The sequence below is a fragment of the Mytilus edulis genome, chromosome 5 (assembly GCF_963676685.1).
Source record: "Mytilus edulis chromosome 5, xbMytEdul2.2, whole genome shotgun sequence".
NCBI lineage: Eukaryota > Metazoa > Mollusca > Bivalvia > Mytilida > Mytilidae > Mytilus > Mytilus edulis.
The window spans coordinates 96,698,324-96,716,081 of record NC_092348.1 but is presented as its reverse complement, the minus strand read 5'-3'; the positions used below and the strand labels follow the sequence as shown (position 1 = coordinate 96,716,081).

General features: G+C 33.7%; 1 protein-coding gene across 2 annotated transcripts in view; it reads left to right on the top strand.

Annotated features, from left to right (window-relative positions):
* Positions 1 to 17,758, top strand: part of LOC139524881 (protein capicua homolog) — a 43,269-nt gene that overhangs the window by 21,845 nt on the left and 3,666 nt on the right. The window contains exons 11-19 of one of the 2 annotated variants that reach the window (XM_071320018.1): positions 116 to 1,835; positions 2,182 to 2,297; positions 3,129 to 3,278; positions 4,207 to 4,359; positions 4,656 to 4,918; positions 5,538 to 5,768; positions 6,139 to 6,245; positions 9,805 to 9,953; positions 11,256 to 11,558. In XM_071320018.1, coding sequence (XP_071176119.1) covers positions 116 to 1,835; positions 2,182 to 2,297; positions 3,129 to 3,278; positions 4,207 to 4,359; positions 4,656 to 4,918; positions 5,538 to 5,768; positions 6,139 to 6,245; positions 9,805 to 9,953; positions 11,256 to 11,558 — 3,192 coding nt within the window. Of the gene's footprint in view, positions 1 to 115; positions 1,836 to 2,181; positions 2,298 to 3,128; positions 3,279 to 4,206; positions 4,360 to 4,655; positions 4,919 to 5,537; positions 5,769 to 6,138; positions 6,270 to 9,804; positions 9,954 to 11,255; positions 11,559 to 17,758 lie in introns of both variants that reach the window. The other variant, XM_071320017.1, reaches the window with a different exon arrangement.

Genomic DNA, 17,758 nt, shown 5'->3' with positions numbered 1-17,758 from the left:
AGAGATAGAACCAAAATAATATTTGATGAGGTTTAAAACATTATATTTTACATCTATATAAAGCAAAACAAACTACATTATTTAACTAATAATACAAAATTGTATGTCTTTCCAGCTGAAGGCAATGAAAGTGAGAATGAGGCTAGTGACCTTATTTGTAAGGAACATGTATCTGATAGTGAAACTGACAGTCAAACAGAAGAAGACAACCTCATTGAAAACAAAGCCTTTCCACAGCAACGATTTTCACCTGTTAAACATATCAATCCTGCAGACATCACATACCGTCCGACTCCTATACGCAAAATACCTGAATCTCCGGTTAAAACTCCAACAAGAACAGTGGGTAATGTGGATGTGGAGCAACTAATTCCACGTCCTTCAAGTGTTGGTTCTAGTTTTCAACCAACAGGGGCAGTTTTCCGTGCCAAAGTGAAGCCCAATCGTAATATGTCTATTGGTAGTATGCAGGAATTAAAGCAAAACTCTCGCATCCAAATTACCCAGCATCCAACTGTCAAAATGGGGCAGATGAAAATTCACAATATAACAATGACAACAAAGCCTAATGAACAAATCTTAATGTCTTCTAATACAGAAACGATACTTGGTGATCAAAATGGGCAAGGAGCAATGATGAGGAAAACATCGCAAAAAATGAGAGGGAAACCTGCTCCCTTACATCAAAATGTAACGATGGGTGTCAACAGTAATAATATGTTCCCTGTCACCTCCAGTAATATACAAATCGTTAATTCTAACCAGGCGTATTTAACTAATGCTCATTATGCCATCAGTACGGTAGCCTCTACTTTTTCAACCATGGGTAAACCCATCTCAACTCCAGTACCGATAGCCTCTAAGCCTATTGTGTCAATGCAGCAGGGAGCCATGTTAAAACCTACAACCCTTTCTGGGATGAACCTACAGCAACAACAAGCTCTTTATCAAAATTCACAGAACAATGGTACCATAGTCTTACAACCTTCCAATCAGCAGTATGGCATGACCATCCTGAACTCTGCAATGCCTAAAACATCAGCTATACAGACTAGTATGGGAGGAGGATATATCACAACGTTACGTAACATTGCCCCTCCACAGAATCACCTAGCTCAACAGCCACACACACCTACACACAGTGTAGCTCCACAGACTGTTCTTACAAACGTTGTACTCAAAACAACCCAGCAACAAATGGCAGCACCTCTTACTGTGCAGACATCTCAGTATCAACAACATCAGGCATTCACTCAGGCAAATCTACAGCCTGCACAACTTCAATATATCTTGCCCTCAGTCAGGGTGGCACCTTCTGGTGGAGGCAAAGTTCAGAATATTTTACAGATGGCTCTGCCAGGGACACCAGTACAGCAAAGTAATATTCAGTTGACGTTTACAGGGAACCAGTCTCCACTTCCTCAACATTCACCATCCCCACATTCAGCACAGGCTGGTAAATTTCAAATTGCATCAGGAACAACTGGATTGAGATTAGTAGGACAGCAAGCAAAAGTTTATCAACAGGCAAATCTCATGTCTCCAAACCCTAATCTCAATTCACCCATCTTACTGAATACCATGGCCAATAAACAACAGACTGTTCTCACACAGTTCCCAGCTCTTAATCAAGGTGTTGCTAATGTGATGGCATCACCCTTGACAACAGTATCCTTAGCTCAGCCAGTAGTCTCCCTTGGGGCTCTCCAACAACAGCAAGCACTACATACTCATCAGTCCTTACCAACACATATACAGATACAGCAAGGAACACAACAACAAATATTCCAGCAGCCATCAACACAACAGAAAATACTGTTGACTTCTACACCTAAGTAAGTACTTCAGCACCTTATTACTGAAGAAAATTCTGTTGTCTTTTAAAAAAAAAAAAATATTTTTTTTTTTTTGGTGGGGGGGAGTTGCTGTTTCATTGAATAAACCACACAGCTTTCTTAAATCTTCAGTAATTCAAATTTGTGATATTCTAAAATCAACTTTCTTTTCTGTGTAATTACTTTACAATAATTCTTCTAATATTTTTTTATCTCATAAACCTGTGTTAGACTTATGCACACTGTTTCATTCAAATTGACAAAATAAGATATATTTTTCTGAAAGGGGAATGAAGTAATTCACACTGTTAACAGTTTTTAATGGTGATGTGTATTCTAATTTCAGATCACATGATACTGTGCAAACAATAAACAATGTTACCATGGTAGCAGGATCTCCCTCTCCTGTCTCTAAGAGTATCAGTTCACCTGCATATGCATACGTTGGATCTATACAACAAGGTGAGTCACATGGTACACTAGAAACAATAAACAATGTAACCATGGTAGCAGGATCTCCCTCTCCAGTATTGAAGAGTATCAGTTTTCCTGCTTATGCAGATGTTGGATCTGTACAACAAGGTGAGTCACATGGTACACTAGAAACAATAAACAATGTAACCATGGTAGCAGGATCTCCCTCTCCAGTATTGAAGAGTATCAGTTTCCTGCTTATGCAGATGTTGGATCTGTACAACAAGGTGAGTCACATGATACACTAGAAACAATAAACAATGTTATCAAAACAAGGAGATGAGATACATGTAACTATAGAGTTGAAATCATCAGGATGCTAGCAATTATAAGTCATGGTACAACCTTTGGTAAAGGTGAGTCAACATAAAACTTGTGATAAGAACAAGTAACCTTACAACCTTTGGTAAGAATAAGTCAGCAATTGACCTATGGTTAATCTTTGTGTCACTAGTTCTAGTCACAGAGACCAATATACACTATAAATATTGTACATTTTATGGAGAGACCTTCTGTTTATTTAAGGTGAATTAGTTCATAGTAAAGGTCATAGCAGTTATTTATAAACATATTTTGGCTTGAAACCTGAACATACAAAAACATAAAACTGTATACTACACACAAAACTGCCTTCTTCAAGTTAGCTTCTTTGCATATCTTCTGTACTGTGATATTATGTGTGAGGTATTGGTATAAATTTTTTGAATAGGATTCAGCAAGCAGTTTCCTTAAAACCAATAGTAAGTAAAATGTATAAAGTTGGAACTTAAAACAATGTATGGCAATCTTCATAACATTGAAAGATCTGACTGTTTCTAGGTTCACAAGGAGCAGTGCAACAAGTGTTGATACAGCCTCAGGCAACCAGATCACCGGCACCAAGTCCAGGGGTTAGCCAACATAATATAGCCCCCAAACCTATCACACAACAACAGACAGTTCAAAGTCCACCTCAGAGTCAATATCAAGGTAAAGTAACAAAATATTTATATTTCTCTAATTCTTCATCAATTTATCCCTTTCTGCACCCATTGTATAAAAAAAAAGTAATCAACGTGTGGTTCGTTTCATCTCAGTTCTTCATTGGTTAAAATCCTATTATGACGTCGAATTTTCTTGCTTTCCTCTGAATTTCCTATTGTGACGGCATGAAAAAAGGCGACCATGCCTGATGACGTCACAAAGAAAAAACACATGTTTTACAGATAATTCAAAAAAAGGAATACGTTTTTCTGCATATTGTTTGAAAATCATTAGAGAAACAGATTCTACCACCACATCTTGTGTAATATGAAATTTATCCACTCTCGACAGTTAAATTTTAAATATTTAAAACGCTTGGCGAGCCTCACATTTTAAATTTGAAAATTTAACTGTCTCTAGTAGATAAATATCGTATCACACTCGATGCAGTGGAAGAATCTATATTTACCTGAAACTCTAAGCATTTAACTCTAAGCAATGTTTATACAATAATAGATTATGAAATATGTAAACAAACAGAGGATTAATAACTTTGAAGTTCATAGTTGTATATTGAATCCTTGTAAGTTGTGACCACTCTCTTCATTTATATCATTTTCCTTAAGAGAGGAATTAGGTTTGGTTACTGTCTGCCTAGGCTGTAGTAAGTAACAAGAGAGGTATTAGGTTTGGTTACTGTCTGCCTAGGCTGTAGTAAGTAACTAGAGAGGTATTAGGTTTGGTTACTGTCTGCCTAGGCTGTAGTAAGTAACAAGAGAGGTATTAGGTTTGGTTACTGTCTGCCTAGGCTGTAGTAAGTAACAAGCACACCAACCCATCTACAAAAATACAACACTTTTAATGGCAATATCTTATAAAGTCACCCAATTCATTGACCACCGAAGAATATTAATATTTAATTTTGTTTTTCCAGGGACTTTCAAGTCACCCAATACAATGACCACTGAGGCCAAAGGAGATATAGGTTACATCTCCGGTGGGAATCAGAAATCTCACAAGATAAAGGCCACCATTGCCACTATTCCTGTTGCCACAGAAAGTTTACAAGTTACCACCACCATTCCAGGTTTGTTTTAGGGAGAGAAATAAAAGTTCTACTTTATGTTTGAAACGAATAAATCCAATAAATCTGAATGACACAGGAGGTCAAGGTTATACACTTATTTTCATCTGGTAATTCTTTGATCATTACTTGTCTTTATTAATTAAATATTTCTAACACAATTAAAAAAGTACTGTTGACACGCAGTGAAGTAATTATAAATGTACTGAAGTCCATTCTTCAAAAAATCACAATTATTATTGCATGCAAAATTTGTGAATTAACCATAAATGATAAGTTTTTGTATTATTTGTTTCCAGCCTCGCGGATGAATTCACATGTACAGAGTCCAAGACTCTCGCCTGTCCAGCAGTACGGCAGACCACAGCAGTATGGCATGCAGCATAAACCTACAAGACCTTCACCTCTTGTCTTGACCTCTGAACCTTCAGAGGTCAGAGATCAGATCTATGATAAAAAAGAAGAGTTATTACAAAATTCAGATATAAAGCCACAGAGGGCATGTAAAGGAAAGAAATACAAAGAGCTTGTTGAACAAGGTGGCATAAGGAAAGAGAGAAAAGTAAGAGATAAAAATGTTTTGTAGACGTAAGTTTTCTATGTTTAAGAAAACCAAAGACAATGAGAGATCAGAGAAGGAAGTTTATACAGTGTGTTACATACATAAAAAACTAAACATAGATCATTGATTATTAGTCACTCAAGTTTATTTTGTTATGCATTCTGTAGATGTCCATGGGGTAATTAGATAAATAAGAGGATAACACATAAATAACAGTCAAACAATTCATGAATATCAGAAACGAAATGGCAGGCATAAAACTAATGATAAAAATCTCAATGCTTAAAAGATTTGTCATAACATGTATTTTAAAAAATAAGCATGAAAAGTTGAGAATAATGTATTTATCTACAACAGGTAAATCCTTCCCCATTCCTTTTTAAAATCAAATTTCTTGTCATGACAGTTGATTTAATTTATGTTCAGTTTATAATGACCACATAGTTATGTGTGTACTGTTTTTTTATGTTGCACTCTACAGAATGTACTTACCAATGACCCCATTGACTATAGTTTTGGTAAAGTACAGTTGTTGGCTGTACCTTTAAAAAGGGATACACCTATATTTAAGGGGTCTACCAAGATATATGTAGTGATTATTGATGTTGTTTGTTTCCAGTCATCTAAGGGGAGTACAGATTCTAGTGAGGAGAAATCACCGACCCAGATGACACCTCTACAAGACACTCCTGATCCTGCCTCTCTATTGACAGATCAGACCCCGGAGCCTACACCCACAAGTGAAACAAAGACTGTAACGTTTAGTAATTCTCCTAGTATATGTATGCCTGCTCCACTCACGACCACCATGCCAACAGCTGCAGATGGCAAGCCTCCAGAAAGCCCTAGGGTAATTTCTTAACAAAACATTTATGGACTATATTTGATATTCGAAATACAGCAGCATTTAATTTGCTGTATTCAAATTTATGAATAAATTGTAGAATTAAGCCATTAATTTAGATAATCTTCCTAAGTTAGTCTATTATCAATTGATATCATTGAAGTCAAAAAGAAATTCCTAGTGAGCTTCATACATTTAAAAAGACTTGTTACGACAAGATTCATTAACAGCATTATTTGAGTTCATTTTTCATTGACAATTTTTCATCATGAAATGAGAACTTTTTATTTATGTCTATTTTCAAGTTTTATGGTAATAAAAAAGAAAAAAACAGATAACTTGATGTGCATTTTACATGTTATAATTTGTATTTCAGAAGACGAAGATCAAGCCCCCACCCTTACCTGTTAATGTTTTACAGCAAGCCTCCTCGATACAGTCCCCCAGCAGTACCAATAGTCCTAGGAGGGTAACATTCAAAAAGTCAGTGCTAGATGGCATGGAAAAGTAAGCTTCCATCGTTGTCTGTATAAACTTTTTGTTGTATTATGTGTTTTTATTAATAAGATAAGATTTTAGGTACTGTAAATTCAGATATTAATGCAAGGTTTTTATTATTGCGAAAAATGAGACAGAGTTGCAAACGCAATAATTTGAACTTGCATTTTGAAATATTTTATATGAATTAAACAGGATTTTTCTCAAAATCGTAAAATTTAAAATCGCTTTTAAGTCTAAAATGACAAAATCGCAATAATAAATGCACATAATAATTTCTGAATTTACAGTATATCTTTTTGAGACAGCAATATCTAAAACAATATTCAGATTTCATCATAAGACTAGAGTTTAAAAATATGTACAACTTCAAAAACTCTTAAAGATGTAGTCAGGTCAGGTTTAGGAACTTTTGTCAGATGTAAGGACTGCTTTGGCTTTTTCATAGAAGACTTCAACAGCTCATAAAAGCCAGATTCTAGATTTTTTTCTCAATGATATGAGACCCAGATAAAGCTAATGCTAGATTTAAGGTCAAAGTCAGATGCAGCCTTTTCCTGCCATTTTAGTTTCAATTTCACTAGATTTTATTTTAATTTCACCTCACTACATCCTTCAGTCTTTAAGTTAGTTGTGATTAAATTTTAGAAACACTCACCTACACCAAATATTTGGAATAAAACAAAATAGTAAGAAATGACAACAACCACTGATAAGGGTGATTATATAAAAATATAAAAATAAAAAGAAGTCTGGTATGGTTGCCATTGAGAAAACTCTTCATCAGAGACGATGCCAAAAACTTATTACTGAATAAGTATGAGAAATGTTATCTATTTCTATGGATTACTTCTAGTGACATTAGTGGAGAGTTAAACTATCACATAACATTTCATGGTATTATTAAGTATGTGAAATTGAATGATGATTTCAAATATTTTCCCAGCCACTTTCAAAAATTACCTTTAATATTTCTAGTGCTTGAAATGAAGGTCTGAACTGGCAATCTTCATTTCAGCATTCTTTATTTTTTTTAGGCATTTTTATACGACCGCAAAATTTGAAAAATCTTTCGTCGTATATTGCTATCACGTTGGCGTCGTCGTCGTCGTCGTCCGAATACTTTAAGTTTTCGCACTCTAACTTTAGTAAAAGTGAATAGAAATCTATGAAATTTTAACACAAGGTTTATGACCACAAAAGGAAGGTTGGTATTGATTTTGGGAGTTTTGGTCCCAACATTTTAGGAATTAGGGGCCAAAAAGGGCCCAAATAAGCATTTTCTTGGTTTTCGCACTATAACTTTAGTTTATGTTAATAGAAATCTATGAAATTTTGACACAAGGTTTATGACCACAAAAGAAAGGTTGGGATTGATTTTGGGAGTTTTGGTTTCAACAGTTTAGGAATTAAGGGCCAAAAAAGGGCCCAAATAAGCATTATTCTTGGTTTTCGCACAATAACTTTAGTTTAAGTAAAAAGAAATCAATGAAATTTAAACACAATGTTTATGACCACAAAAGGAAGGTTGGTATTGATTTTGGGAGTTTAGGTCCCAACAGTTTAGGAATTAGGGGCCAAAAAGGGACCCAAATAAGCATTTTTCTTGGTTTTCGCACCATAACGTTAGTATAAGTAAATAGAAATCTATGAAATTTAAACACAAGGTTTATGACCATAAAAGGAAGGTTGGTATTGATTTTGGGAGTTTTGGTCCCAACAGTTTAGGAATAAGGGGCCCAAAGGGTCCAAAATTAAACTTTGTTTGATTTCATCAAAATTGAATAATCGGGGTTCTTTGATATGCCAAATCTAACTGTGTATGTAGATTCTTAACTTTTGGTCCCGTTTTCTTATTGGTCTACATTAAGGTCCAAAGGGTCCAAAATTAAACTTAGTTTGATTTTGACAAAAAATGAATTGGTTGGGTTCTTTGATATGCTGAATCTAAAAATGTACTTAGATTCTTGATTATTGGCCCAGTTTTCAAGTTGGTCCAAATCAGGGTCCAAAATTAAACTTTGTTTGATTTCATCAAAAATTGAATAAATGGGGTTCTTTGATATGCCAAATCTAACTGTGTATGTAGATTCTTCATTTTTGGTCCTGTTTTCAAATTGGTCTACATTAAAGTCCAAAGGGTCCAAAATTAAACTTAGTTTGATTTTAACAAAAATTGAAATCTTGGGGTTCTTTGATATGCTGAATCCAAACATGTACTTAGATTTTTGATTATGGGCCCATTTTTCAAGTTGGTCCAAATCAGGATCTAAAATTATTATATTAAGTATTGTGCAATAGCAAGTCTTTTCAATTGCAAAGTATTGCACAATGGCAAGAAATATCTAATTGCACAATATTGTGAAATAGCAATATTTTTTTTTAATTAGAGTTATCTTTCTTTGTCCAGAATAGTAAGCAAGAAATATCTAATTGCAAAATATTGTGCAATAGCAAGATTTTTTTTTAATTGGAGTTATCTTTCTTTGTCCAGAATCAACTTAAATCTTTGTTATATACAATATACAATGTATGTTCACTTTTTACTACCAACTGATAAATTAAAATAATCTTTACCATTCAGTGATAACAAGCATTTTTTTTACATCTTAATATTTTATGATGTATTTAAATGAGTAGTTATTGTTGCAAACTCCATTAGAAATTTTAATTGAGATTAGTTTTCGAATAAGGGAAAGGGGGATGTGATTAAAAAAATTGGGTTCAATTTTTCTCATTTGAAATTTCATAAATAAAAAGAAAATTTCTTCAAACATTTTTTTGAGAGGATTAATATTCAACAGCATAGTGAATTGCTCTAAGAGAAAACAAAAATTTTAAGTTCATTAGAACACATTAATTCTGTGTCAGAAACCTATGCTGTGTCAACTATTTAATCATAATCCAAATTTAGAGCTGAATCCAGCTTGAATGTTGTGTCCATACTTGCCCCAACCGTTCAGGGTTCAACCTCTGCGGTCGTATAAAGCTACGCCCTGCGGAGCATCTGGTTCTCTATTAACATTTTTGCCCGTTATTCATATTTTCTATTTGTAATATTTTTTACCATTCATTCCTTAATCTTTATATTTTATTAACATCCATTTCTTATTTTGAAGACCCAATCAATTTACATTCATTTCAGCTATATTATGCCAAATGGGGGAATTCCTAAGGTGTTACCAAACACCATTACTTAAGTTAATTTGGCTCTTTTAGTTCTCTTAAAATTTTAACAAAATGTTTACTTGGCTAAATGACAAAAAACTATCTGAAAATTTACGTTGGACAAATAGCAGTTTGACCAACACCAATTTTGATCATTGAGAAGCTTAATGTTTTCTGAACTATACAACGTAATTTGAATGTTTAGCTGATTTTCCTGTAGTGTTATGTGCCATCTAAAGAGGGAAAATATCAAGTGAAACTATACTTCTTATTGGTTTATTTTTGTGGGAAATGATTGTATTTAACATTGTAATAAATAAATGCTAGGAATATGTATTCTTCAGCAGTGTTCTAGAAAAATGTCTTTCTTTAACAGAGTACTAGAAAGAGTTGATTTTGACAGAAGATTTGAACAACTACCACAGTTTGTTCCAGAAAGTACAGATATGTCTTCTCCATTACCGCAGAGTCCCAGGGGAATTATTAGTAACTACAGGAAGAGGGGCAGAAAAGTGTCATCTCTAGGTAGGTCTATATCACCGAAAAGTCCCATGGATATAATAAGAATTAAACAGTACATGATAAGTGTTACCTATATAATTGCTATATTGCATATAGATAGTTATTCTTTATTGCAAAGTCCAAAGGCTATGATTATTTGTTATAAAAATGGTAAGAAATATGTAATCTTGAGTTAGAGCTGCATAATCAAAAAAATCTTCATATCACAGAGTCATATGGTTATAATTAGGGCTATTCCAGAAAAAAATGTATGGGAGGGTTGGAAGGCAGTTTTTGTCAGCATCCGCCACCCAGACAATTGTAATTGAGAATTATAGTGCATTATAGTGTGAAAAGTTGCTCTGATACCCATCACCCATGTATTATTAATACAATGTGCCTTCCAACCCCCCCATACATTTTTTTCTGGAATATCCCTTAGGCAGAAAGCTATCCCCCTGATTAGAAAAGTCATGTGGCTTCATTAGAGAGTCATGTGACTACATTAGAAAAGTCATGCGACTACATTAGAAAAGTCATGCGACTACATTAGAAAAGTCATGTGGCTACATTAGGAAAGTCATATGACTACATTAGTAAGTCATGTGAATACATTAGAAAGTCATGTGACTACTTTTATAAAGTCATCTGTAGGTAGGCGTTTCCAGATTATATACAGAACTATTTATATGTTTCGACAGACAGTTGTTTGTCCTTGTTACAATATTTAGCAAAGAAAAAAATAGTATATATTTGGTTTATTGTTCTGTTATATTATATTAATTAATTGAAGTACTAAGGGCTGTTCCATAAAATTACATACATCGGCCAAAGGGACTGCACTTTGAAATCTGGACTATGGGATGGTGTCAACAAATTAATAATGCTGTGAACATCTAAATTTAATAGTAATTCTAAGAGAACTATTTTTAACATTTTTAACATCATAGAAAATGAAATGACTGTTAATACTGTGGATTCATTTATTTTCGTGGATTAATGAAAACTTTCATGTTCATGGATATTTAATTTTTGTGGTTTAGCCGAAGTCTTTATACAAGCTTAAAGAAAATTTGTTATTCGTTGAACATTTAAATTCGTGGTTCACTTGTACCCACGAAATCCACGAAAATTGGTATCCAACGAATAATAATGAATCCACAGTATATCAAATAAAAATGGTATGCCTAAAAAGTACTGACATCAGGAAATGGCTATATTGTATTTAACCTTGCAGGAGTCCTAACAGAGCATGCTCCAAAGTTACAACATACAAACATATTTATATTATACAGAAAGAATGTATTTTATATCTTTTTATTTCAGCTACAGGTGAACTGACTCCCAAAGATATAGAACTGTATGAAGGACAATCTCCCAGTTACAAGAAAGTATCCAGTGAGTCAGAAGGAACTCCAATGGGAACTCCATTAGGAACTCCATTAGGAACACCATTAGGAACACCTTTAGGGACACCAATGGGAACACCATTAGGAACTCCATTAGGGACACCTCGCACACCAATGACAGGAACACCTAGAAGTGCTAGATTTAATGATGATAACATGTTCTTTGGTAAAAGTTTCAATCTGGAAACTTTAGCAGATACTGCAGTCTTGACCAAACCAGGTAAGAACTCTTTTGATTAGTCTGTAACATTGAACAGGTATAGATTTTTGTACGACCACAAAATTTTTTTGCGTTCATATAATGGTATGATGTCGTCGTCTGCGTTGTCCGAAGATACATTTGGTGTTTGGACAATAACTTTAGTTAAAGTGAGTGGATCTCTATGAAATTTAATAAGAAGGTTCAATACCACAAAAGGAAGGTTGGGGATGATGGTCCCAACCTTTTTAGCTCACCTGGCCTAAAAGGCCATGTGAGCTTTTCTCATCACTTGGCGTCCGTCGTCGTCGTCTGTCGTCGTTAACAATTTTTCAAACATCTTCTCCTCTGAAACTACTGAATGGATTTGAATGAAACTTAACATGATTGTTCCTTAGTATATCCTGCACAAAATGTGCGCTTCGATTTTTGATCCGTCAAAAAACATGGCCGCCGTTACTTAAAATAGAACATAGGGGTCAAATGCAGTTTTTGGCTTATATCTCAAAAACTAAAGCATTTAGAGCAAATCTGACATGGGGTAAAAATGTTCATTAGGTCAAGATCTATCAGCCCTGAAATTTTCAGATGAATCAAACAAACCATTGTTGGGTTGCTGCCACTTAATTGGTAATTTTAAGGAAATTTTGCAGTTTTTGGACCTTATCTTGAATATTATTATAGATAAAGATAAACTGTAAACAGCAAAAAAGATCAGCAAAGTAAGATCTACAAATAAGTTAATATGACCAAAATTGTCAATTGACCCCTTAAGGGGTTATTGTCCTTTAATGACAATTTTTCACAATTTGTTCATCATATTTGCTAACTTTAAAAAATCTTCTCCTCTGAAACTACTGAATGGATTTGGTTAAAACTTAGCATGGTTGTTCCTTAGATTATCCTGCACAAAGTGTGTGCTTTGATTTTTGATCCATCAAAAAACATGGCCGCCGTTACTTAAAATAGAACATAGGGGTCAAATGCAGTTTTTGGCTTATATCTCAAAAACGAAAGCATTAAGAGCAAATCTGACATGGAGTAAAAATGTTCATTAGGTCAATATCTATCAGCCCTGAAATTTTCAGATGAATCAAACATCCAATTGTTGGGTTGCTGCCACTTAATTGGTAATTTTAAGGAAATTTTGCAGTTTTTGGTCATTATCTTGAATATTATTATAGATAAAGATAAACTGTAAACAGCAAAAAAGATCAGCAAAGTAAGATCTACAAATAAGTTAATATGACCAAAATTGTCAATTGACCCCTTAAGGGGTTATTGTCCTTTAATGACAATTTTTCACAATTTGTTCATCATATTTGCTAACTTTAAAAAATCTTCTCCTCTGAAACTACTGAATGGATTTGGTTAAAACTTAGCATGGTTGTTCCTTAGATTATCCTGCACAAAGTGTGTGCTTTGATTTTTGATCCGTCAAAAAACATGGCCGCCGTTACTTAAAATAGAACATAGGGGTCAAATGCAGTTTTTGGCTTATATCTCAAAAACGAAAGCATTTAGAGCAAATCTGACATGGGGTAAAAATGTTCATTAGGTCAAGATCTATCAGCCCTGAAATTTTCAGATGAATCAAACAAACCATTGTTGGGTTGCTGCCACTTAATTGGTAATTTTAAGGAAATTTTGCAGTTTTTGGACCTTATCTTGAATATTATTATAGATAAAGATAAACTGTAAACAGCAAAAAAGATCAGCAAAGTAAGATCTACAAATAAGTTAATATGACCAAAATTGTCAATTGACCCCTTAAGGGGTTATTGTCCTTTAATGACAATTTTTCACAATTTGTTCATCATATTTGCTAACTTTAAAAAATCTTCTCCTCTGAAACTACTGAATGGATTTGGTTAAAACTTAGCATGGTTGTTCCTTAGATTATCCTGCACAAAGTGTGTGCTTTGATTTTTGATCCGTTAAAAAACATGGCCGCCGTTACTTAAAATAGAACATAGGGGTCAAATGCAGTTTTTGGCTTATATCTCAAAAACGAAAGCATTAAGAGCAAATCTGACATGGAGTAAAAATGTTCATTAGCACAATATCTATCAGCCCTGAAATTTTCAGATGAATCAAACATCCAATTGTTGGGTTGCTGCCACTTAATTGGTAATTTTAAGGAAATTTTGCAGTTTTTGGTCATTATCTTGAATATTATTATAGATAAAGATAAACTGTAAACAGCAAATATGATCAGCAAAGTAAGATCTACAAATAAGTCAATTTGACCAAAATTGTCAATTGACCTCTTTAGGAGTTATTGCCCTTTAAAGACTTTTTTCACAATTTGTTCATCATGTTGACTTACTTTAAAAAATCTTCTCTTATGAAACTGCTGTATCAATTTCAGCCAAACTTAGGCTAAATGAGTTTCAGAGTTTCAGAGTATCTAGTATAAATTTTATATTTCATTTCCTTGTATGTCAAGAAACATAGCTCCTATGGCTAAAATAGAACATAGGAGAAAATGATTTTTTTTTGCTTTTGAAGAAAATAGGACGATTCAAAGAACATTTAAATAAATTGAAAAGCCAAAATAATCATTGATGAGAGATTAAACCAAAAAAATTCAGGTGAGCGATTCAGGCTCTTGAGAGCCTCTTGTTAGAATAAGGGGCCCAAAACATGATTGTTCCTTAGTATATCCTGCACAAAATGTGCGCTTCGATTTTTGATCCGTCAAAAAACATGGCCGCCGTTACTTAAAATAGAACATAGGGGTCAAATGCAGTTTTTGGCTTATATCTCAAAAACTAAAGCATTTAGAGCAAATCTGACATGGGGTAAAAATGTTCATTAGGTCAAGATCTATCAGCCCTGAAATTTTCAGATGAATCAAACAAACCATTGTTGGGTTGCTGCCACTTAATTGGTAATTTTAAGGAAATTTTGCAGTTTTTGGACCTTATCTTGAATATTATTATAGATAAAGATAAACTGTAAACAGCAAAAAAGATCAGCAAAGTAAGATCTACAAATAAGTTAATATGACCAAAATTGTCAATTGACCCCTTAAGGGGTTATTGTCCTTTAATGACAATTTTTCACAATTTGTTCATCATATTTGCTAACTTTAAAAAATCTTCTCCTCTGAAACTACTGAATGGATTTGGTTAAAACTTAGCATGGTTGTTCCTTAGATTATCCTGCACAAAGTGTGTGCTTTGATTTTTGATCCATCAAAAAACATGGCCGCCGTTACTTAAAATAGAACATAGGGGTCAAATGCAGTTTTTGGCTTATATCTCAAAAACGAAAGCATTAAGAGCAAATCTGACATGGAGTAAAAATGTTCATTAGGTCAATATCTATCAGCCCTGAAATTTTCAGATGAATCAAACATCCAATTGTTGGGTTGCTGCCACTTAATTGGTAATTTTAAGGAAATTTTGCAGTTTTTGGTCATTATCTTGAATATTATTATAGATAAAGATAAACTGTAAACAGCAAAAAAGATCAGCAAAGTAAGATCTACAAATAAGTTAATATGACCAAAATTGTCAATTGACCCCTTAAGGGGTTATTGTCCTTTAATGACAATTTTTCACAATTTGTTCATCATATTTGCTAACTTTAAAAAATCTTCTCCTCTGAAACTACTGAATGGATTTGGTTAAAACTTAGCATGGTTGTTCCTTAGATTATCCTGCACAAAGTGTGTGCTTTGATTTTTGATCCGTCAAAAAACATGGCCGCCGTTACTTAAAATAGAACATAGGGGTCAAATGCAGTTTTTGGCTTATATCTCAAAAACGAAAGCATTTAGAGCAAATCTGACATGGGGTAAAAATGTTCATTAGGTCAAGATCTATCAGCCCTGAAATTTTCAGATGAATCAAACAAACCATTGTTGGGTTGCTGCCACTTAATTGGTAATTTTAAGGAAATTTTGCAGTTTTTGGACCTTATCTTGAATATTATTATAGATAAAGATAAACTGTAAACAGCAAAAAAGATCAGCAAAGTAAGATCTACAAATAAGTTAATATGACCAAAATTGTCAATTGACCCCTTAAGGGGTTATTGTCCTTTAATGACAATTTTTCACAATTTGTTCATCATATTTGCTAACTTTAAAAAATCTTCTCCTCTGAAACTACTGAATGGATTTGGTTAAAACTTAGCATGGTTGTTCCTTAGATTATCCTGCACAAAGTGTGTGCTTTGATTTTTGATCCGTTAAAAAACATGGCCGCCGTTACTTAAAATAGAACATAGGGGTCAAATGCAGTTTTTGGCTTATATCTCAAAAACGAAAGCATTAAGAGCAAATCTGACATGGAGTAAAAATGTTCATTAGGTCAATATCTATCAGCCCTGAAATTTTCAGATGAATCAAACATCCAATTGTTGGGTTGCTGCCACTTAATTGGTAATTTTAAGGAAATTTTGCAGTTTTTGGTCATTATCTTGAATATTATTATAGATAAAGATAAACTGTAAACAGCAAATATGATCAGCAAAGTAAGATCTACAAATAAGTCAATTTGACCAAAATTGTCAATTGACCTCTTTAGGAGTTATTGCCCTTTAAAGACTTTTTTCACAATTTGTTCATCATGTTGACTTACTTTAAAAAATCTTCTCTTATGAAACTGCTGTATCAATTTCAGCCAAACTTAGGCTAAATGAGTTTCAGAGTTTCAGAGTATCTAGTATAAATTTTATATTTCATTTCCTTGTATGTCAAGAAACATAGCTCCTATGGCTAAAATAGAACATAGGAGAAAATGATTTTTTTTTGCTTTTGAAGAAAATAGGACGATTCAAAGAACATTTAAATAAATTGAAAAGCCAAAATAATCATTGATGAGAGATTAAACCAAAAAAATTCAGGTGAGCGATTCAGGCTCTTGAGAGCCTCTTGTTAGAATAAGGGGCCCAAAACAAGCATTTTACTACTTTCAGTATATCAAATTGTGTTTTAGTATTTCAGTTGCTCTGAAATTGTACCACAATGTTAAATACCACAAGTAATAGGATTGGATTGATTTGGGGGGTAATGGTCCAAAAGGTTTAGAAATTTGGTGCCAAAAAAGGGGCCCAAATAAGCATTTTTGTAGTTTCTGCCAATAACTTGTGTTTAAGTGTATATTAATCTCTCTGAAATTATTCCACAATTTTCATTACTATAAAGGGATGGTTATGGGGGGGTCATGGCTAAAATCATTTCGCAATTAGGGTATAAAAAGGGGGAATACATGGGTTTTTCTGGTTAAAGGACAATTTAGATAATTTAAAAGCAGTGTACGGGAGGTAAGCCAATTCCATTTAAAGAATACTGTTATATATATGTTTGATTACCTCATTTCAACAGCTTGAAAATTATGCATTAAGAAATGATGATTGTCTTGAGATGATTGTTCTGTAAATTTATATTTAGACATGTTAGAAGTTACTATTAATTAATATTAATTTTAACCATGACTGTATGTCATTTTATATTTTAATATTTTATGATGTATTAAAACAAGTAGTTATTGGTGCAAACTCTTTTTGAGTGAATTGATATTCAACAGCATAGTGTATTGCTCAAAAACAAAAACAAAAACAAGTTCATTAGACCACATTCATTCTGTGTCAGAAACCTATGCTGTGTCAACTATTTAATCACAATCCAAATTCAGAGCTGTATCAAGCTTGAATGTTGTGGCCATACTTGCCCAAACTGTTCAGGGTTCGGCCTCTGGGGTCATATAAAGCTGCGCCCTGTGGAGCATCTGGTTGTTGTTATAACCAGATATTTTTTCTGATTACCTTTTACATTTTTTTAAATTGTCTGTTTTGGAAGCTAATATTGGCTGTGTGAGCTATTCATTTTTAGCTCACCTGGCCCGACGTCGTCTGTCGTCCGGCGTTGTTAACTTTTACAAAAATCTTCTCCTCTGAAACTACTTGGCCAAATTAAACCAAACTTGGCCACAATCATCATTGGGGTATCTAGTTTAAAAAATGTGTGGCGTGACCCCGCCAACCAACCAAGATGGTCGCCATGGCTAAAAATAGAACATAGGGGTAAAATGCAGTTTTTGGCTTATAACTCAAATACCAAAGCATTTAGAGCAAATCTGACACGGGGTAGAATTGTTAAACAGGTGAAGATCTATCTGCCCTGAAATTTTCAGATGAATCTGATAACCTGTTGTTGGGTTGCTGCCCCTGAATTAGTAATTTTGAGGAAATTTTGCTCTTTTTGGTTA